Source organism: Nothoprocta perdicaria, unplaced genomic scaffold, assembly GCF_003342845.1.
Source record: "Nothoprocta perdicaria isolate Ctin4 unplaced genomic scaffold, notPer1 scaffold_102, whole genome shotgun sequence".
Classification (NCBI taxonomy): Eukaryota; Metazoa; Chordata; class Aves; order Tinamiformes; family Tinamidae; genus Nothoprocta; species Nothoprocta perdicaria.
Window position 1 is genome coordinate 2,074,939 of NW_020454117.1, and position 23,134 is coordinate 2,098,072.

General features: G+C 42.3%; 1 protein-coding gene and 2 long non-coding RNA genes across 3 annotated transcripts in view; 2 read left to right on the forward strand and 1 right to left on the reverse strand.

The window, feature by feature from the left end:
- Positions 1 to 23,134, reverse strand: part of ALCAM (activated leukocyte cell adhesion molecule) — a 109,885-nt gene that overhangs the window by 4,347 nt on the left and 82,404 nt on the right. Inside the window, exons 4-14 of the mRNA XM_026041768.1 lie at positions 22,095 to 22,159; positions 21,616 to 21,703; positions 20,539 to 20,721; positions 16,155 to 16,282; positions 14,245 to 14,374; positions 9,368 to 9,480; positions 8,358 to 8,493; positions 8,147 to 8,280; positions 6,367 to 6,499; positions 5,635 to 5,673; positions 5,220 to 5,337 (exon numbers count right to left, since the gene is read on the reverse strand). Coding sequence (XP_025897553.1) covers positions 5,220 to 5,337; positions 5,635 to 5,673; positions 6,367 to 6,499; positions 8,147 to 8,280; positions 8,358 to 8,493; positions 9,368 to 9,480; positions 14,245 to 14,374; positions 16,155 to 16,282; positions 20,539 to 20,721; positions 21,616 to 21,703; positions 22,095 to 22,159 — 1,267 coding nt within the window. The remainder of the gene's footprint in view (positions 1 to 5,219; positions 5,338 to 5,634; positions 5,674 to 6,366; positions 6,500 to 8,146; positions 8,281 to 8,357; positions 8,494 to 9,367; positions 9,481 to 14,244; positions 14,375 to 16,154; positions 16,283 to 20,538; positions 20,722 to 21,615; positions 21,704 to 22,094; positions 22,160 to 23,134) is intronic.
- LOC112949382 lies at positions 441 to 2,862 on the forward strand. Its single transcript, XR_003249821.1, has 4 exons — positions 441 to 549; positions 1,583 to 1,673; positions 1,886 to 1,965; positions 2,835 to 2,862. It is a non-coding gene; the product is annotated as an uncharacterized LOC112949382 (long non-coding RNA).
- LOC112949389 lies at positions 7,974 to 13,924 on the forward strand. The gene is made up of 2 exons (XR_003249822.1): positions 7,974 to 8,026; positions 13,893 to 13,924. It is a non-coding gene; the product is annotated as an uncharacterized LOC112949389 (long non-coding RNA).

Here is a 23,134-nt window from a genome sequence, read left to right on the forward strand (position 1 = left end):
TGTGCACGGCCGCCATGTCAGCACAGGCCCCGCGCGCGGCCGCCATGTCAGCACAGACCCTGTGCACGGCCGCCATGTCAGCACAGGCCCCGCGCACGGCCGCCATGTCAGCGCAGGCCCCGCGCGCGGCCGCCATGTCAGCAAAGGCCACAGCCTGAACGGGCCGTGAGGGAGCCGCGCTGGAAGCCACGTGCTGGTTGTGGGGCAGGCTCCTTCCCATGCTCTAAATGCTTCAAAGCGGCACACGGCTTTCCCTGTGCCTCCTGGGCTGCCTGTGGTGGTTGTGGAGATSATCTGCGCAGAAGCAGCCCTGCTGAGAACCCCCTTAGTGCAAAGGTCCAGGCTCCTGCTTGCATCGCTGACAAAAGCAACTTTAAAATGGCTGCGATCAGGTCACCAAGTAACCTGTCTACAGTGGCACGTTCCTATCGTGCAGTAACTTTCTGCTTTCTTCTGATATCTCAGAACCTGAGACTGAATCTGTATGGAAGGATGCAAGATACAACAAAGAAGAAAATCCAGTGCTTTGCTGAAGACTGAATTCCTTTTGTGAGTTTAATACCCTTTTACAAGGCTCTCCTAATTCTTTTTTTTTAATAAGAAACATTTAAAATTAAAACCCAAATGTGCTTGCGTTAGGTAGCACACAGCATTTGCTTGTCATGTGAATGACACGTCTCTCCTGCGAGCAARGCTTTCAAAGCTGGCGCCAGCAGGGACAGAGAGGATATGCTCAGATGCTCTGGGCTCGGCCATCAACCTGAGCCGCAATAAGCGAGAGGCTCTAAAGCGACCACTTTAGATGCGTGCCCTGGTCTTACGCTGCCTTAGGCTCCCTCCTACGTGGGCCCTGGGAAGAAGGCAGAGGGCTAGAGCCATGGTTGGTATGGCCCAGCAAGACCTCCCCTTAGCTCTTGAGGAGTTYTACAGTGCCTGAAGTAATTTCAGTCTTAGGTGAGATTTAATAGATAGTTATACTTAASAGCTGGTACCTAATAACTGAAGGAATTGTAACCAGCTTTTTGATTAAGTTATTACTGTTCAATGATTAAAAACAGGAGGCCCTGTAATTATGTCAAGTTTTCTTTTAAACTATTTTAGGCCTGCGTCCAATGAAACTGGTGTTCCCCTCACTCAGTATTACCTGTATCTTCCCTAAACTCAGGTGGGTGAAAAGGGAGCTAGGCAGCGCTCTACTGGGGATGCCCCGAGCCCCATGGAGGTTGGAGCAGGCTGCAGGTGTGAGGCTGCCGCGGCCACCTCAGCCTGGCCCCGCTCCTCCGGCCTCCGCAGCCCCGGGGCTGGAACACACGGACGGCTCCAGGCTTGGCCTTCAGCCCTCCTTGCCGGTGACMCGGAGGCGCCGGACAACCCCCATCAGCTCAACCCGGGGCCGTGGGCCTGCCCTGCTCTTTTAGCTAGTCTGGCCATAGTTTTGTGAGGAGTGGGACTGTAATTATATAGGTTATAATATTAATCATATTATGTAACTGTATTATGTAACTATATAGGTTATAAGGTTATAATATAGGTTTATTTAATTACATATCTCAGCTGTTCTTTTAATTCATCTGTATAACAGAGAGCATTCTGAGATCCTGCTATTATTATGGCTGATATTTTATCTTCAGGACTAAACTATCCTCTGGGAATCATAATCGAAATCTCTACAGGTAAGTAGTACTAAAAAGAAGTTTTTCTGTTTAAATGCAGGGGAGTGGGGGGAAGTTATTTTCATGCATCTTAGATATTGTTCAAAAATGTTACTGCTAATAGAAAATGTTATCTCCGTTGTTTTGCCAGTTTTAGATTAAATATACAGACTGCGTATAGCTTACTCAAAAAATGTCTGTGTATTTCAACTCACACTTTCTTTTGATCTCAGAGTCTCGCCCTCAATTCTGCATATGGAAGAAAAATCATAGTGCTGTTTGTCCTTGTTACCTGAACTTGGAATAATGACAGGTAAGAAAATACATTTAGGTATAGTTCTGGGTGCTAAAGCAAAAGCCATGAATTTTATGTTTGCCTGACTTTTGAAAGGCGTGTTAGGCACTCAGCCAAACCGTTTTGACAGGTTTTACAGGAGTATTATACCTCCAAACCTGGATTATTTGCAAACTCTTTCCATTTCCCCCATCTTGACTTCCACCTCTTCCAATTATTTTCTAATCATGAGCAGAAAAGGGCACAGAGATTAGAAAAATATTCCAGTGATCAAGGTCTAGCTGTTTCTGCATTAAATCTGTGCCAGTTTTATACAAGATTTGTGGCATTAACTGACACTTTCAGAAGTTTGTAGCTTGGTTTACTCTGAAGATGCCAATTGCATAACAAATAGCACAAATAACGCAAGTGCTGCCTCTTGTACAAAACACAGAGCAAATTTTCTACGTACTTGACCTGCCACATTTGTTAYTGTACATTCATTTCCTATAAAACATCAGGAAACATAACTGCTCTGCTTCAAGTGTCTAATTTCAGCTGCAATGAGACTATCAAGTAACATTCCTGGTTACTGGCACCTAGGAAGAATTCTGACAGGATGATGTGCTCTGAGCATGYGCAACCTTCAGGCTGCTGCAACTTCAGATTTTCCAGCTGAATTTTCCTTCACTCCACTTTAAATCARTCAGCTTAACCTGGACTGTGGCTTGAGCTCTGTGCATCTCCAAACCTGATCTTCAAAAGCGGGATGAAGATCCCATCTAATGCAAATCCTACATGCCTAGAGAACAGGGCTACAGATGCATTATATTATTATTACAGATGTGTTATTATATGCAGATGCACTATTTTCTTTCTAAACCTTTTCTTTCCTTTTCATTTTCCAGTACCCTGAACTATTTCTGGCAACCTGAAAACTGTAAATAAAGGATATACCCAAGATGAGGGTACCAGCATCGCCTAGCTGAGGCACAGCAGAGGAACTTCGTTAAGAACCTGCAGTGCTAAATTACATGCTGCTTAGTGCAAAACAAACTATCCTTTTGGAAGCAGGGGAGAAGTCCTCTGTCCTTGGCCTTCTGCAGAGGCAGAGGGACGCAGCGTCACGAGAGGGGGCTGCCTGCAGCATGTGGAATAGAGGAGAGTCCTTGATTTATGGGGTAACACGGTGCAAAGAATGTGGCAACAATCGGCTTTTGTATCAAGTGGGGCTGAGGCAGTGAGTTCAGTGAGCAACTATGCAAGTGATTTACTGTGAATATATTCCAAGGGTACAAGTATAATTCCTACTTAGTGCAGATGACAAGACAATAGAGGATTATACAAACCACAACACCAATAATGAAAAAAATAATGTTTTTCTTGCCTCGGCAGACTTGGAAAGGTCTGTGCTGCTGCCTTCTCACACTTTCCTTTGGCGTCACTTTGGGGATAGAGATTAGGTGAGTTACTGTTCAAGGGTACGTTAAAAAGTAACTACAAACTCTCGGCCTGTGTGAAGCTGGAGGCCTGTGATTACACACAGGTTGTGTCTAAAGGTATAARGTGCTTTTTTGCCAGGACAACTTTTACCATTTGTGCTGCAAACTCTGTGAGAATAGGTACTGACACACTGCTTGTTACTGCAAGCATGGCATGCAGAAAGCAGGGAGGACAGCAGAGCAACTCAAACAGATGCTGAGAAGATTGTCAACCACGGTGTATCAATTCAGTGTTTTAGAGGCCAGCCACGTATGAAGTCTAGCAATTAACTTTACAGGAATTGTTTTGTTCCCAGTGAACCTGTGTCATCAGTCCTAACCTGATTTCTACTGTAAGCTTGCAGAAAGGCAGCTGAGCATGAGGAAAAGAAGAAAAAGAATGCTGTCCGTTTTAGAATACAGGATATTCTGTCTTTGAATCTGAAAACAGTATCTTAAGTTATCAGCTACTGTCAGTAAGTTAAGTTTCTTGTCAGCTCTCCCACCACTGCATGAAAAATATACCTGCCTTTTACCTTTACCACCTCTTGAAACAAAAACAAACAAAAAACCCTGCTCAGTTTCATGCTTCAACTTTCCTATTTTTGAAAAGCAGTGTCAAAAAAAACATTTACTATGCGAATAATGAAGTGTGCGAGGAAGAACTCAACAGTGTTATTACTTTTCAATTTCTACCAAAAGAATCACATACTTCGCATAAAATAACATGGTGGGTTTCCTTTTTTCTTTTATATTCTCCTTATAGAATTTGAATGGAGTTCTGTATTTGGTCATTCTTTATTTGGAAAACTTTCAAAACCTGCTGCATTGCAACCGGAGCAAAATCCTTATGCAATTTCCAAAAATGATCGTTCYCCACTACAAACAGATGGAGAATTCCTTGCTGTGCTTTCACACCAATCAAACACATTTGTTACTAGTACAATTCCAGTGGTGCACTCTAGATATAGGTTCATTAATGTTTTTAATTTGAAAATCATATGAAAAGGCACCTGAAGTTTAACACCGCTGGCAAATATGTATACATGTATGTATACATTATGCATATGTTGCATATGTTACGTAAACTGCCTTACGGCCCTGATTAGCTCTGAGGAACCCTTGGAGTATGAATCGGCCTGGAGCTCTCCCTGGGGACAAACCCTTGTGGATAAGGGCATGGCAATGGCCACTTTTAGGAGGATGGAGAAGGACGGTTTCTTTTTGACATCATCCACCTGAGTTTCTGAAGTGACTGTATGTGATGACCAACTCACAAGCCACGTTCCCCTGGCAAATCCCGTGCTATGCGGAGGATGGCAAAAACACAGTGATTTGGATGGTGGCTTCTAGTTTTTCAGCAACACAAGGTTGAGCTTGTGTAAGAACAATTGAATTAAGCACCTCTCTCCTTCCTTCCTGAGCCTTCCTGTCATCTATTCCATTTTTTAAGCATAAGCACTATTCAGCTTGTAAGTGCAGACAGTTTCTAGCATCAGTGGAACCACRCAGAGGAGCTATCCCAGCAGATACAATATTTACATGCAAGATTTGGGACTTGGCTGTTGGGAAACAGAGCCTCACTGGCTGTGTCCGCACAAGGAAAGAGGTAGGAAAAGCTCTGTGTCACGTTAAACATCAGGACATGCCACAAAGAGGTAGCAAGTTTCCTTCTTATAAGCAATTAACTGATGGTAACATTTTCCCCACTCAGACTACAAAAATGCTGCAGGAAGTAAACAGGTAAATATTGGTTTCCCTTTTTGATTATTTTATAGAAAAAACAGTATCCAAATTTCCATAAATTCTTACTTTGATTTCTTCACGTAGAGCCAGTAGACAACGCCTGCCACCAGAGCAGCCAAGAGAAGACCAACTACAATTCCCACTATTAGYTTTGCTTGGTCATTAACCTTTTCTCTATTGTCATCTGAAGCAAAGAAGAAGAAGTTAATGAGGTGAGCTACGATAACATAAAGCATTACACAATTTCTACAAAATTATGTTCAAAAACAAGAAAGGGAGTCGGAAAGTAAAAAATAAATMAAAAAATAACAATAAGCATGGTCCTTAAAAATATTTAAAGCTTCAAATTATTCACATTCTTAGCCTTACATGGCATTAGCTATTTCAAATCAAGTCCAGGTGTGAGCCACTGTGTAAAGTGGTATGTCTTGAACTAAGGCACTCAAGAGAACGGGTTAGGGAGCTGGAAAGACATACATACCATTTCTATCCTCTGGCTCATCATATTCTGGAATGCTTACTGAAATGAAAAATGTTAAAATGAAATTAAAAACAAAAAATTTGTTGATACCAGAAAATTACATTCTTTTCCTAGGCTGCAATATTTCTCAAAACAGTTGTCTAGTTACAGCAGTGACAGAAATAATAAAACTTAATGCAACATTTGCCAAAAAGCAAGGTAATCAATCTCATCTTTAAGCAGGAATCGTTGCTTTATGGCTGTAATAATATATCATATTGAAGAATCTTATTCAAAAACTTTAATATTAATCTCATAAATACTTCCAACTATGCATTTCCACATTTTCCTTTCATAAACAATAGTTTCATCATTGAAAATGGACATTTAATTAAAATCCAGTGTGGCTGAATTCTGTTCTGAATCAAGTCTTACCAGTAATGATAAAATTCAGAGATTATCAGATGACAATCACTTAGTAAGAAATAAAAGGCAAATTTTATAAATCATATATTGCCCATGTAACACAGCTTCATTAAGATGACTAAATTCTTTCATTCAAGCCTCACCAACAAATTCTATGTACTCTTAATCCAAGCTGGTTTACTGATTGCTTGACTTGAAAACAGAAAGATTTTTTTGTCTGACCTTAACACTGTCAGTGCTCTGCTGTCCTACTCTTCACAGGATTATGAAGGCAGACACTTTATCTGAAAAAACAACTTTAAGGAAATGGTCTTAGCAGATACTCACTAGCAGAGACATTCATGGAGGTTACAGTTCTTTCTAATTGATTTTCTGCAATGCAGGTTAAAGTCACATTCTCTTCAGGTGCAATTACAATTTTACTGGAAAATCTTCCATTAACGTATTTGGTCTCCTCTGTCTATTTAAAAAACCCCAAAAAACACAAATATCAATAAAAGAAGATTAGTATCCTTAAAACGGCAAAGAACCTGTATTATACACTGGAAATGTTTGGAAGGAAACTGTTATCAACTCCTACTTTTAAAAGCAACAGAGAGTAACTTATATTTAAAGTATAAAGGAAAATACTGCATGCAGCACTAAATATACAATYGAAAGTACTTTGAATAGTATTGAAAGTATTTCTTTCTGAAATAACAGTATGTCAAAGTATTTTCTTGTAAATATTCATGTCACTGTTTTATTAATATGGGAATATTTACAAGAAAATACTTTGGCCAAGATATAGAGTTATATCTGTATTATATCTTGTGTAAACAAGAACATTGGTAGAGAGACTTTTTTTTGAAGAAATGTAATCACTTTTTGCATTTGTTTTTGTTTCTTTAAACTATTTCTAAAATATTGTTAGTGGCAAAATTCTCCTGGAAATATGGAAGTTCTAAGAGATTCTAAGTTCTCATTTCTCTCAATCTCTCACTATTTTGCATTTATACTCCCTTATAATAAGAGTTATGACTGCAAATTTTCCACTTTCTGACATCAGGCTCCTCAGTCATTTCTACTTTAAGTACTACTTGCCAAGCTATGTGTAGTACCTGCAGTATCCACACTGTGATGTGGAGCTGCTCCTTAAATTTGCTGTACGTCGCTCTTAGATTAATGCAATCCCCAGAAAAATTACTGTCTATTATTTATATAGCTTCAAGACAATTCCTGCCCTATAGCTGCAGTGAATGGACAAATTTTGACCTTGCTGACCMTACATCACTCTCGTAGGACTAAAGCAAAACCTAACGGGATTAGTAACATGTACAGATGGACTGTGCATTGTACATCCAGTCTCTGATTGCTTGTATGGATGCCTAATTTATTTCTCCCTTTAAAGCAAAATGTGGCAATTCTTCATATATGATTTGGTAATCAATGTGCAAATACTTTAGACTGTTTGTTTTCCAGATATTTTTCCTGCTGTATATGGATATTCTTTTTTTTTTTTTTTTCTCCCAAAGGATGATGGTGTTATGGTTCTCTTACCAATGAAAAATGATGGGTATAACCATACAAAAACAATCACAAAAATCAGGACGAGAATTGCAAGGTCTAAAGTGGCCATGCTGATCATGTTTTATGACTTGTGTAGTCCATAGCATTTCCCCCAGTCAATGCTTACATCAAGCACCTGTTTTCTAAAATAAGTTGGATAGTTCCATCATTAYGAATAAAGTCATTAGGCAATGACAAAATCATCACATCAACCAGAGAAAATGGGCAAGTGCACCCATTTAAAAGGCACATTTAATTTCTGATAATAATCTATAATAAATATTACTATAAAATGAAAATTTATTATATTACTATAAATAATACATTAATAATTATTTTTTTTCTTTTTCCCCTAGAGCTTCAGCGTGTAGCCAAGTGGATCTTCTGTGCCTTCAGCTGCTGCAGTCATGCTCTTTATCATCAGCAGCCATCCATGCAGGTACAATCATCACCACCCTCTCTTAGACCGAGTGCTGTTCATCTCCCCACCTGGAAAACCTCCCTTGACATTAAATCCCACCTATCTTTTTGTAAGTAAGTTAATAGGAAAGATACTTGCTTTGTTTAGGATGCTGCCAGTACCAGTAACTGTCCACTGCACTGCTGGTTTGGGGAAACCTTCCACGTGGCAGACAATTGTTTTAGACATTTTATTTGTGTCAGTTTTCTTTGTAATTTTGACTTGAGGTTTTCCTGAAAGAACAATATTATAATTAACCATTTTGTTAGTTTATCACTGAACAGGGAAATTCCAAATCATGCTCCCTTACCTTCTACAATAAGTTTAAGCGTCTTCCTTTTCTTTAACCCTTCAACCTCCTGCAGGGTGGTCTCACAGATGTAGTTTCCAGCATCTTGATACTGAAGGCTGGAAAATGATGGGCTCGTTTGCATTCTGGTGTTGTCCTGTTAAAGTGGGGAGTTAGTCTCTATGGATTCTAACCCAGAATACATTATCTCTAAATGAAAAGCATGAAGAGATTCAACAGAATTCTTTATGCTCTTCGCTGCATTAGACCCCTCGTGCTCGAGTATTGCCCATTAACCATTATGTTTCAGAAGGTGACGGCAACATGATAGCACGAGAACCAGAAACTACTGAAGGTTTATTTAAACCATGATCCTTCTTCTAGATCAAATTTGCTTTCAAAAATGGGGCACAGGTGGGATCAAGTTAGCTGTCCAAACATACTAGTGGTACAAGCTGTGATAGGAAAAAAAGCCAATACCTCTCCCCTAGGAAGCAAGCTTATGAGATGAACATATGCTGCAAAACGGCCATTAGATATCACTTCTTTTGGTTTCTATCAATACAGGTGTGATTTAAACTATCTATGTTAAGTGATCATTTTTACCAATTTAGTTTTACTCACTAAACAGCCAGTCACCAGTATCTAATCTTTCAAGCTGCCTTGTCCTTTTCAACGGAAGCCATAGAAAAACTGAAATCTGTGGCTCCAATTTCTCCGGTGGGGCTACCCTTCTAATTAGGAACTGATTCTCAAGGGCCTTGTATAGACCATTTAAAGAAGTACTTGATCCTTGCAAGKGTTACAGTAGGCATCCAAAATTGCTTATCCGCATTTGAAAAAATCAATGCCAGAATTACAGTAACTAGTCATCAACTTGAGTCACTATCTCTTAATTTAGCAACAACACTCATTTTAGCATATACTTTAAATCAAATCCAATGAAAAAGGCTTGATCTCTTCCAAAACACTGAAGTAATGGCAGTAATCTTAAGAGATGAATATGCAGATAAAGTATATGAATTACTAACCTTTATCCAAAACACAGTTGCATTCCTACTAGAAGAAATTGTGCATGACACAGGCAGGGCCTCTCCAATCTGTTTGGTGACTTCTCCGCTAGGCGTAAGCTGCAAATCTAAATCTGCAACAGGAAGARCATTTATCAAAAGGCTTATCTCAGAACGCTGCCTCATTTCAGAGTCTTAACAAGGAAAGGAAATCTGACTAATTGCACTCATTAAATTCACAATTTCTTTTTCTTTTTTTTTTCCCCAATACAATCTAAGTCAATTTTAGAAGTAAGGACGAAAAGACATTATTCTAAAATAAGCCTCATACAACATAGATTTCTTGGTACAAGTACAAGCTAAAAGTAAGAGAGAAACTTCACTGATCACTAGACAAATGGATACCTTTTTTTCCCCACTTTGTAGTCCTGAAAGGAGGCACATGAAGTGGCAGGAGTCCTTCAAATAGCTCTTGAAAGGGGAAGCACAGATTGCTCTGAGGGTAGGTTGTTAAGAGCTAGGTAGGAATGTAGTTTCAGGGGACGGCTCATGCAGGTGAGGCCAGAAAATTCAAACAGTTACTTAGAAGAGCGTGAAGAAGAGGGCGAGAGGACAAAAGGTGAAGTTCTGGAATTTGATAACGCAAGTTCATTTTTATCCTGAGCATATGGAGAAGCTTTTGAAGAGGATGAGGGTGGATAAGACACGCTACTGASTGGAAGGGCAAGCTAGACTGAAATAGATGGTTGGGAGGCCACACATGAGGTCGCTGGCTTCCTTTCTTCTCCTTCCTAACCTTGAAGAGCACCGTTCACTGTCCCTGTGCAGCTCAGGGCCCAAGCTCTGCCTGACCTATTTGGGCTCCAGGGAAGCTGCACAGAGGCAGCGATGGCYGTGTAGGCACCAAGCAGGCTGAGACACAATGCTGGCAAGGTCAGGGAATGCTCTGTTAGATCTTCCTAGCACGTGGATTTGGCTGCCTAAGCCTCGCTCTTTCCCAAATCCTCTGCCCTGAAAGAAGAGCAGGGTTTGCYAAGTCAAACATCTGCTTTGCTTCTGTTTTGCAAGGCTCAGCAGCCCAGGTGCCTGGTCAGCTTACAGATGTGCACACACACCCCCAGGGACACACACACCCAGGGACACCCTGCACGGCAAGGCTAATGCCTTGTCTCGCAAGGTCACAAAACCTGCACCTGTGGACGAGCAGGGATCTCATCAAAGGGGGTAAATGATTTTTTTTTCCCTTTTTCCTCTGCATTTAAGAGGATGCCTTGTCCCTCTTTTCCCTGCCTCCCCAAGCTAGCAAACCTACCTTTTCTTCTACAAGTAGAAGAACGACTYGCTGAATATTTGTGTGTACTTTATCAGATGGCTCACAGGATGTTTTCCTTTCTGCTCTGTTATGCCTGAGTACTTGCTACCACCGTAGAGGGGAGGTGGATGAAAAAGCTGAGGATTGTTTTCTTGGAGTGACACTCTTTCAGCATCTGCTTAAGCCCTGATTTCTTTGAAGCAGGCTAACCCCTCCAACTCAGGAGATCACAGGAGAGCACTCGAGAGGCATTCCTGTCACACACACACATCACAGGAAGCAGGAACTCATTAAATTTTTGGCCTTCATCTCCGGCAAGACTGACACTCAGCCCGGAGCTATCCTTCAATCCCGGCTTCTTCCTAGGGAACTTGGCTGTGCCCCTCGCTTTTGGTGGTAGAACTGAGACTACAGTCCCTCTTGCACACTGCTGTAGGTTATTACAGAAGTTCAGACAAATTTATAATATGCAAGTCTAACTGCATAGCTCAGAGCAGAATTTGTGAGGTGATTTAGGAGGCAAGTATAGAATTAAGCCTCTGTTTAGCATTGGATTCCCTCTAGGAAGTCTCCATAGAGCAATTTGATTTGGATTAATATTCTGCCAGTTTATCTGTAGGGTCCACAAAGAAATGTGATATAGATACTTTTACTTCTCAACTTACATGCTTCATTAGTAAGTAATCTGTGCTGGGTACAGAAGTATGAAGGGAAAATAATTCTTGCCATAGAGAAGACTGTCAAAATTGATCTTCTTAGGCTTTAAAGAAAAACTCGCTTGCAAGAACTTCCCCTACATTCATGGGTTTGGCTTTGAAACTTTGTAAACAAACTTCTCATTAGGCACCATTGTCAATATCTGCCAGTTCTTAATGTGGTCTCCCTCGAAGTCCTGCATTGGCTTCAGGGCTGTCCTTGCACACCAAGCACCACAGGGACAAGGCAGGGCGCCTTGTCGTGGTATGGAATGATATGGGGAAAGCTAGGGCAACTATTGCTAAGGTTTCCTAAGCTGCACTGCATGGGTAGGTCTGTCTCTGAGSCTTTAAGGAGGTCTCGGATGGGATACCCTGTGCGGGCTGGGAACAGTGCCCAGCACGTGCACSGAGTCTCAACCCTCCAGGTACAGCAGCAGCCCCCCAAAGATGACTTCTATATTTTCAAAATGCCTGTAGCGCAAGAAAACAGAAATATCAGAAGTATCTATGCCGAAACAGAAATAACAAATTTCTAAGACCTTTGAATTTACTGGAAGATTGCAACCCTGGAACACACATTTTGGCAGAAAGGAAGTCTCACTGAGCTGCTTGCCGGGGCGTCGTGCAGTTCCAGTAAGACCTAAGAAAAAGGACTATGGGTGGAACTACCTGCTCTAATAGCCAGTGCCCTAACTGGCTGATACAGAACAAAAATTATTAGAAATAGAGTCAGAGATGGAAACAGGAATTACCACCTTGCCCATTTTTATGAAAATCACGAWTCTGGAATGCTGAGATCAGAAGTATGGAAATAAAAAGCCCTGAGCTCAGAATGAAAACTTTTCCAGTGTTACATCACAGACAGGAATGCTCATCCATATGTGARAAAGGAAGCAGGAAAGCAAACCCACCAATACAGAATTCAATTCCAAATTGTGCAAAAGACGACGGTAGGATTCATCAGGAGTTAGCATTATTTCAAGGGGAAAAAAAAAGCAGGAAGGCATAATTATTCTGATCTAACACCAAAAACCAGTATACTGAATGCCAAAAATATCGACAATTACTCTGGTATGCCAGCAAATTCATGTGAAAGAAAGCAGTAGGAAAAAAGGAAGAGATTATTAAGTTAAAGTTGTTATATTAAATTATATAAAAATTATATTAAAGTTATTATTTCACTTTTATGACTTTTTCAGAAGAGCTTTCCTTTCAACAGCACTTGCTGTGGAAATGCTTTAGAGCAGCACAAGGCAAACCACCAAAGCACCTTTCAGATCCAGGCTGTCCCACGGCTGCAACAGTTGGCATATTCAGGAATTACTGGAGTATTCCCAGCCACTGTGCCTCACTTTGGAAAAGACTTTACTTAGGAGGGAGGGGCTTGTTTAAGGGGGAAAAAAAGAAAAAATGGAATAAGGTGCTGGCTGCCCTCGATGCCTTCTGAATAACTGCCCAGCCAGCTGCCAACCCTGGGAAGATCTCTGCCAGGAAAACACAGGATTCTCTGGTACGGCAGAGCTCTTCTGACGTGCACATAAAATAGCACAGAAACGAACCTGGCTTGTTATAAATAACCTAGATTTGAAGAATTTATTCTTTGGAGTGTCTGCTTGTGGAAGGCCAAGTAGTCAGGCAGTCTACTCGAGTACAATAAAGGCTGTTTGCTGTTTTGTACCACAGCAAAAACACTGGCAAGGGCTTGGGAGGGCACCCTGGCTACGTGGGCACTGGGCAGGGAGCTGCAGCACTGCAGACCTCTCCCCACACTTAACATACCCTGATCCTTGGCTGCAGGAATGGGCAGTAAAATAGTAGATGCCCTTATTAAATACACACTGTTCATCAAATATRTCATCATTCATATATTACAAATATGTTTCATCTCATCGGGGGGAAAAAAAAAGAACATGCAAGCAGWTATAGCAGTACAAAATAATAAAAATATGTCACAGTAGAAATCATCAAACCTTATTAGGGCGTGAGACACATGATAATGTGGAGTAAGACAAGCAGACAGTACAACTGAAAGGCTCTATAGTCAGATAAACATTTTTTAATAAGTAGACAAACTGCGAAGTCTGACATCAACAGGAAAAGGAAATATCCATGTAGACATCTATTGTTTTTGTCTAGAGTTGTTTATTTTTCTACATGAACTTTATTTTTATGTAAAAGTATGTACTGTGGGAGCATTTAAACATGTCCCTCTGAATCTATAAAGGTATTTATGCTACTGGGAAGACTGGAGACCATTAGGGCTTCCAGGGAAAATTATCAYAATTGGGCTGGGTCCCGTTCTACAGCTTGTGATAGGATTCCCAAGTTTAAAAGAGTTGCTGCTCTTTTTCTCACACAAAGGGAAGATTAAAAGCAACAGTTTTGGAGTGGGAGTATCCTGCTAAAGGAACTTTACCAAGCTCCATGGTCCTGTGATTCCGGGAAAGGCTAAAAAACGAAACTTCAGCTCTGTGAATGTTATAAAATTCTAAGTCTCTTTTCTGAATTCCTTATATGCTGCCTTCATTGAGATAAGATGAAAGGATTTCAGACTAATGTGAATTTGACTTTGAAGAAGGACCTTGAGTGAYACCACTGGGGGCAGCCTGTGTGTTTCAGCACGTTCAAAGTCAGAGTTGGAGCAGAACTGTTTGCTGTGTGTGTGCACAGAAACACCCCAACACACACTATGCATCACAGTGCAGCCGCATCATACCCCACACGAAGGATTCATAAAGTGAATYTGTAACTAAGTCAACGAAACTGTAAACACCTTAAAATAATTTAAAAAGAACAGAACTTCAAGCAAGCTGCAGCACTCTGCTCCTGTAAGTGAGCGGGGAAGCAGAGAGAGAGGGACCCAGAGGCTACCGAATGCAGCGACTTACAGTGCACGGTGATGGTGGTCGAGTCCATCATGCTTTTGTCCAGCAGGGAGCACCGGTATTCGCCTGTTGCGTTGCGTCGCACGTCCGTCATTACGTAAGTATCTGAGCTTCTTATGCCTTCTGTTTCTCCCTGTGCACGGAAAACGAAATATTGGCTGTAGACAAGCCTGCTTTAAAAACATTTATTTTGTGGAGGATTATGGAATTAAAAGGATCCTGAAATTCTATAAACACAACTAGATTTAACATTTAAAATACATATAGATTTAGCATCATTGAAATGCAGTTTCCTACTAAAAATACTAAGGTTTATTTTCTGCTTGGCTGCATAGTTTTAAAAACCATTCCAGGAATTAAAAACCTGCTCTTTGAATTGCAAGACGAACCCTATTTTAAGGAGCTATCAAAATAGAGAATCTACAACTTTAACAGGAAGATGATGAGAAGAAAACAGAAGCCTGAAAGAGTCTACTGAAAAGGTGTTAAGAGCAGCTACCATAGCAAAATAAACTGTGTTTCTAAATCTAAATGTATCTAAAAATGATACACTGCATTTAGGAAGAATCATAAAGTGCAGTCCACATTCTTAAACAGCCTAAGGAAGCCCTGTTCAAGCCACTTCAGGATAGGAGCCTTTCAGAGTACATCACTACCCTAYGTATAGATCCCTACAGAAACTGGTGTTTTGATCCAGCCAAAACGTTGCTTTCCAGCTGTTCAATTCCCACCTGATCGCAGCCACCTGACTTACAGAGGCCAGTTTTTGGAACAACTGCAGAATGAAGCTCCAGTTCCCATCTCTGAATCCAGAAGGATATTTTCCATGACTGTCATGATACCCACGCATTTTGCCAAGAAACCAGTAATTCCAGCTCCCCTTGAGTGAAAGAATTAATTCCAGGTAGCAGATAAAACAAACTGGGATGTTCAGCTCGCTCARTGTGATGACGGAGAAAGGACAGACACCCTGTGCTGCCCCCTCCCACATACAGTGAATTCTTGGAATTGCTTTAGTTTAAGGGACACTTGACTGGAAACCTCAGTTCTGCTCCTGCCGAACCTAACTGCCAAGCTGAGGTAAGGCAGCTTCAGCTTTTATTACCCCTTGCTGCTCTTCAACCATTCAAAGATGCCAGGAGTTCAAAATGGATGAGGYTACATTCAGAGAGCTACATGTTTTTAAAACACTTGAAAGCATCCTGCCTCTTGCGCCTTCTCTCAAGATCAGCTCTCCTCACTACTGCAGCATTAACAAAAACCGGTATCATCTACGAGACAGAAGCAGAATTTGGGAAGAAGGTATGAATCTTAGAAAATCTGTCTGTAGGTTACAGCAATCATAGAAAGATTAATGATTTTTTTTTTCATTTTCTGTATTCTTTTGTAGTTGGCAGGTTTGTTCTACACTTGGTTGCTGTGCTGACATCCTAGTTCTTGTTTGTGATGGCATGCTGCAAAACTTACATAAACAAACAAAAATTGCACAAAATTTCATCTGTGAAGGTCCAATAAAATGGCTGACAATTTCCTAAACTTCTACTGCTGGCTGTTTGTCTGTTTATGACAACAGATGAGATGACTTCATTTAAGGTGCTAAACTACTTCTCTCAAAACCACATTTTTCTCAAAATATATCATGATAAAAAAAGAAGACTAGCAACTTTAAGAGGCCTAACCCCCTAAAAATTTTAAGGCTGGGGAGACAGGGGAGGTTTTCTCAAGAATACTTTGCTAACTCAGGTGAAGCAGCCTGCCAGAGTTGGATGTAAAGGCCACCAGCTGCTTCCATTTAGCCACATCAAGTCCCATCCTTCCTTGGTCATGGCATGGTATGTGCGGTGGCCACATAGAGCAGGGTCTGCAGGAAGGCAGGAGCCAGGCCATGTCCCTAAGCAGCAATGGAAACTTACTGGAACGTAGAACAGGAATTCCTGTGGCGGCGGGTTACCGTTCCCCGAGCACCTCAGAGTGATGTTATCACCCTCTTTAATGGTCCGACTTTGTGGCAGCACTTGGATAGTCACCTTCTCTGTTGGATCTGTGAAAACGAAATTCACGTTTAACAGTCTTTGCCAAAAAAAATAAAAAAGAAATCACAATAATGCTGGGTATATAGTATTCAAGCCCAAAGGGTACACAAGGTGACCATGAAGCACGTGAGGGTATGTCCATGGGTAGGTATTTTATAGCAGACCCCTAAGTTAATCACGCTTCCCAAATGTATCCCAATCAAAACACTGCAAAGAAGCCTTAYTGCACAGAAATCCAGCATCTGCATATAGAAATCCGTAACTGAAACAGGAATAATGATAACATATGTGTGTTTAAAAACAAAATCTGTTCGATCAGTAGGGACAATTTCACAGTGTGATTTCATTATGAGGGATTAACTTGTCCTCTGTGAAGCYTGCTGTTCAGATGATTGCAGCAATCAGAAGAACAACTGAAGTCCTCAGCACCTTTCATTAACATTAGATAATAATATTCTTCCATTAAAAAGAAACAGGAACTAAGGAGCTCTACCAGGGCTGTTCTATATGCTGATCACTACTGGCTTTCAAGAAGATGAATTTGGTGAACATAATAGGCCTCTTTACGCAGTCAACAACACTGTAAACGTAACATGCTTCTGTCATGTTCAGTGAACTTGAACCATAACTTGTATTTTACTGCAGTAATTTCTCTCAAGCAAAGAGGAGCACACTTCAACCTGTGCTATTCCTCCTAAATTGAAGCCCAGATTTAATTTCTCAAAAACAAAGYGAGAGTAAAGGAAATAACCTGGCCAGATAACTCTCCCTTAAAGGCTTTGATTTCAATGAAGGACAGAAACCATGTCTCTCCCCCAAGGCTGCCACGGGATGAAGTATCCCAAGGAAAACCCACGGGCTGGAACCTGGAGGCATTTTCCCCGCACAGACAAACACAGCGGGATCGGAAACGGATGTGGTTAAACAAGGACGACACCCTTGCAAACCASCAGCTTCTCCCACAGGAGTATTTTATCTTTGTGGCTGCTGCAGTCAACCACGCGCAGTGCCTTTATTTAAAATATAAACTGGAAAGAAAAGAAAGAAGATATATACCTCCCCAAAAGTAAATGGCAAAAGACTGTCTAATCATTCTCTGAAGTAAACTGGTGGCCCTCCTGAGGAAGACTCAGCCTCCCTCTCCTAGCCGTGCGACGGCAGCGCTCGGCAGCTTGCCCACCTTGCTTTTTACTATGATTAATTTTGAGCACAACCCAACGTAGCAAGACTCTAAGTAATTTAGATACCTGATACCTGAGATATTATCTAACTGCCTAATTATCTTATAATTGCAGGAAACAACATAAATTCCTCATCTTCTGCCTGCTCACCACAGCTGCAAAGCAGAGCCCACAGCTACTGCTGGTTACCTATGGCTAGCACACAGTTTAGCAGAGCCCACAGCTACTAAGCTGGTTACTTATGGCTAGCACCAAACTCTCCAGGGGCTAATTCGCTCACACCATGTTAGCAGTGACTTCAAATGGCTATGAAATACTGCACCAGCCCCGACATAAAAGAAAACACTCTTAAAACTTGGAGATACAGATATGGCTTAGAAAGTGCAGTGTTAAGTGTGCACTCCCCATTTCTGTACTGTAACTTGCTTCAGAGATGCAAAATGTGRAAAAAAAAGGTAAAATATTTTTTACAAAAGGCTCAAAAGATGATTTCTATTTCCTAGAAGTGGAGTCTGGCATTTATTTTTATCTGCATTACATCTGACTGAGAAAAAAAATAAGCTGAGGAGGCAGGTAATGAAGAGCACTGAACCACATTCGAAAGCCAAACCAAATGAAGACATTGCAGACATGTCATTACTGCCAAACAACACCAGTCCGGAAATCTCTCCATAGGAACTGTGGACATCCATTAACAACAAGTTTCGCGGATCTGCACAGCCGGACACGGGCGGGAGGAATGGGGCGGCAGCGTCGTGTGGGGCGCACAAGGGCCACGCAGCGGGGCTCCCCTCCCACCAGGCCTGCGCCCTCCTCCCGCTCCCGGCCCATCTGCAGCGCGGCCRCTCTGCCCCTCTCTGGGCAGGAATTTATCTTAATTAATCTGCGCACCGGAGGACGCAGATTAAAGCAGCTGGGCTCGCAAACAGGCTAAATCTGCAGCAGGAAGCGCGGCTGCTTTCTGCAGCCGTGATGGCTCCGCAGGGCTGAGCAGCCTCCTGCTTCCCTTTGCACTGCACTGTCCTCGACTGCACCTGCACGGCGTGCGTGCAGCACAGAAAGGGGCAGGAGCCCCATCCCCAACGGGAGAAGCAGCTCAGGGCATGAACGTGGTGGGGGAGATGGGATGAGCACAGCCCCTCTTGACACCAACAGGGCACCCCGAGCAGGGGGAGGCCAGTCCTGCCTGGCCACTGCCCTCCTTCCCTGGGAACTTGTGCCACAGGCAGCAGCAGTTACTCACAGGCACGGGGCTCCACAAAAGACAGAAAAGAGTGAGCCCCGGTACCCAGCTTCTCAAGCAAAAGCTAAAGAAAACTCTAATTTAATGGAAACTGCAAGCTTGAAATCTTTCTGTTCTTGCCTAGGTAATGGTGACCTTTCCAGAGGTCTTCCTCTCCGCTACTGCTGTTGGTTGTCAAAGGTGAGACCTRCTGCCCTGCTTTTGCTGCTGCACAAACCTTCCCTGGGCAGCAGACACAAGCAGCCACCTGAACAAGCGCACACGGCCACCGCAAACTTAGGACTTGCCCCTTCCGGGCGATGGGGAGCAGGTATGCTGCCGGCTGCAGAAATCCAGTGTGYGCTGCTGCTCATCTGTGTACCCAGCCACGTGACTGAGCTTTTAAGAACACAGATGATGTGTTTCAAAGCCCCAGTGCTGGGAAACTTTAAGCACGTAACACTGATTTCAGCAAATSCGACAGGCCTCACACTTTGTCTATTCCGACCTCAGTCATGTACCAGTTTTGGGTGGCTCACTTCCATTTAGTGTTTTACTCTTCCAGAGAAATGACAGCTACACAGAGTTCTCAGGGCATACATGAAATCCAGAACTTCCTGAATTTGTTAGCAACGAAAATCTGGGGACATAACGGATTTACACTTCATGCCCTTTTTGTTACATGGTGTTTACACAGTACATTTAGAAGATGTTGCCTGGCTTTTGCAGAGCATTTCCAGTGCCTTCCGAAAGCTTCAGGCTTAAGTAAAAAACTAGCAGTAGGTGAATCCCATGCTATAGGAGACACAYCATTTTTACCAGTTTCACTGCTACTTTTTCTCAGTGGAAGCGGCCTGCTCATAAAGATAAAACACTCACACTGTTCCTCTTTTAAATTTGTGCTCTGACTTTAATTAAAGTCACACTAGAGGTCTGCATTAAAGCTTCATTCCCAAAGCAGAGATGTTCCTTTAGCACTGAGGTATTACCGACCAACAACAAGCTACTGGATGCTGGATTGAACAGCCCTCACTGCAACCCCTCATTCTGCTCTGAGCTGCTGCCTGCCAGCACCCGACACAGGTGTTGCTTTACCAGGCTCTGAAACGCCTTTCCCAGCCTCTAACCCCCACACGACCTCCTTGCCCCAGTCTTGCCAAATCCCTGTTTTCTTTACTCAGAGCAGCATTATAACATCCCTGTTGTCAGCAATGCAGCAAGCAGGCTGCTTGGGGACTTAGGCCAGCCCGAAATAAGTAGTTACACAAATTCCTGGGGAAAGACAGAGTCCACTAACATTACGACACACATTCCACATGTGTAAGACACCATCTCACAGCAGCAGAGAAACTACTGCATTTTAGCAAGGCAGTGCATCAGCATTAGCCCAGTGATGCTGAAGCTCCTTTGGGCACATCTGAAAAGCCTTTCAGGGCACTGGAACATACTCACTATATGCACTGCATATTTCAGAGGCCCAGGGAGTCATCTTTGATCCTCAGCAGAGCATCATCCATGCTAATCAACCCCTCCAATTTCCAATGGAGGGTGCAATTTCCAATGGAGGGTGCAATGAAGTTCCTGAAAAATCCCATTTCACTGTAACTTACTGTGGTTACTGCTTTCCTCTTGTCAGCGCAGTGCTCATATTCAGTATTCTAATGTTAGCTAGCCAGAAAGCGAATTCAGGTAAGTCTGAAGATAACTATAAATTAGATAAAAAATGTATTTGGATCTTCTTGTTGTAAACTGGCTTTGAAAAAAACCCGACAACAGCAACCTTCCTGTAATTTTATAAACTGTCTCTGATTTTGTTTTCCCCCGCAGTTACATACAGCGATAGATATTTTTAATAACTTACAGTGAACATCAAAGACTACTGGTTCAGACTGCATTGTTTTCTGTCCCGATGGTCCATAGTATGTCACCGTGCAAGCAAACTTTGCGTTTGCATCTTCCTTTGTTGGCAGGTACTGCAGAGATGAGGTCATGGTGAAGAGCCCAGTTGACTTGTCCACAATCTTCTGCAAATTTATGACCACAGCTGAAAAGGAAACACTGTCTCAGTGTCACACCGCTAGAATTTGGCCCCTTTTCTTTTTCCCCCACTGCAGATGCATCATCCTTGCCCATTCCCTGCTTGCCAGCAGGCTGCAGACATGCGAGCAACACGGCAATTGCCCAAGCATTGCCAGGACTGCCACTGACAGCATAAACCAGGAACGTTYTACCCACCACATATTCCTAACGTACTGTAGATTTAAAATCAAAACAGAAATCTATTTGCAGACTGTTGTTTTCTTTCAACACAAATCTCAGCTTACTTTGTAAAGACAGAATGCCTCAAAAATGCTGGCAAAAAGAACAGAAAACCACATTTAAAAAGAACTGTTATTCTAACCACATTCATAACCACATTATGTTAGAATGTGGTTTCTAACATAATTTCACAGATATTACCTATTTTATAGAAGTTAAAATAACATGGCTTGTTCAGCCTAGCAAAATCAAAGTTGAGAGGGAAGAAAAAAGTGATGTTCCTGAATCTCCTTGAGAATAAATACCTCCAGTAGAATGAAAAGATGACCTGTACAATCCAGAACACCCTCTTGGACAGGTACAAAAATTGAGACATTTAATACCGAATGAGAAGCTGGAAATTAGATAAAGGTGCCCAACTAGCTACATAACAGAGATTCACGAAAGAACACCCTTAAAATGTGGGTTTTTTTAAGCCAGAACAGGACATGCAGGAGAGAGCATACGGTGTGGCTTGGCTGCTCCAAAAGGCCCAGCCGCTTCTTTCAAGTTTCACGTTGTGCATCAGTAGTTTTCCTCAAAGGAATGACACTTTAGACTCAACTCTCATAAACAGAACTATTCAAACATACATCATCCATCTACAGATCCAGGGATATTGTCCGATACTGAGACATACCTTCTTCCACAGGCTGCAAAACTCTCCCGTTTTTGTACCATGTAACATTGCCTTCCGGGTAACTGTCCCTTGCAACACATTCCCCGAGCTGCAGAACAGACAGAAATGGGTTCGTGCTGAAAGAATTTCTGCTTACGGGGGCAAAATTACTAGCAAGTTGAAATGCCCAACCCTAAACACTTAGAAATTGCACGTGGGATGCATGGGTACAAGTGGGAAGTGGGCCGGGCGGTGGGGCTCAGGTCCAACTGGGGCGAGGCCTGAGCGGCGCTGCAGCAGGGAGCGACTCTGCTGGGCCTGGCTGGGGAGCTCAGTCTTCCCCTCACACACACACACACACACACACACACACACACACACAAATGCACCCATAGATGCACCCGGGCACCCTGTGCTCACCCCTCCTGTGGGTCTGGGTCTGGGCTGCAAAGGGGCTCCCGGGGCACAAGGCTCTGCCGAGCACAACGCGCCGCTCTTACCATTTTCAGCTTCTCTGTTTCCAAGAAGTCTGCCTGATGCAAGATCTCGGGTTGAGATGGTTGCTCTAAAACACAAACAGGACAGAAGTGCTGGTAAAAAGAASACATTTTTTTGAAAAGCAAGAGCCACTCTGATACAGCAAAATGGACTCTGCAGCTAAATGGAAGTCAGGCCTGATACAGTCTTGCCTGTACTTTGCTAGTTAGGGGAAAAAAAGAGGAGTTAATTCTACCTAAATATTAGGAAATGGACAGAAGGTGGAAGAGAAAAACCTTAAACGTGTCATACTTAATCTTATGCAGACTGGCAAAACATGTTCTAACCAAGCAGTGTTCAGGAGGAGCAAACCTGACTGATTTCTCTGATCAGATGCTGGAGGACCCACCAGTGGTACCAAAATACGAAGAACAACTTTAACGCTGATGCCACTGTAGCTGAGTTGTCACATTTGCCCTGGGCAAATCCAGACWAAACAGCTAACCATTCTGCTGAAGTTTATTTTCAAAGTTGCTAATGTAACATTGAAGAAGCATGGATAGAAGGGGTAAGTGAGGTACTTCAACTGATTCTGAGTTGGTTATGCCTCTCTCTAAAAAAATACACTTTCTCTTCAGTGCCAATATGTTTTCCTATTTACTTCTGTTTAATGGTAGATGGACCCTTTAGCTTGCCCAAGTGGAGGATCTATCAGTGCTTCCCTCATAAAACACTATATTCTACAGACTATATAAGTTGCCTGTTAAAATTAAGCTTGGCCTCAAGCCTGGAATGCAAATTTTTATCTCCAAAAGGAACTGTTTTGGCTTCAAGTTTAAAATAAGGGGTGAAGAGTAAGAAGGAAAAAAGGGAAAAAACAGAGAGCCGAAAGAAGTCTTCACACTCCAATGTATGGTTTAATTAGGCACACATATTCTGTGTCTTCCTAGGCCAAACCTCTCCAAAACACCACAGAATCACAGGATGGTTGAGGTTGGAAGGGACCTCCAGAGATCATCTAGTCCAACCCCTCTGCTCCAGCGGGGACACCCAGAGCACGGGA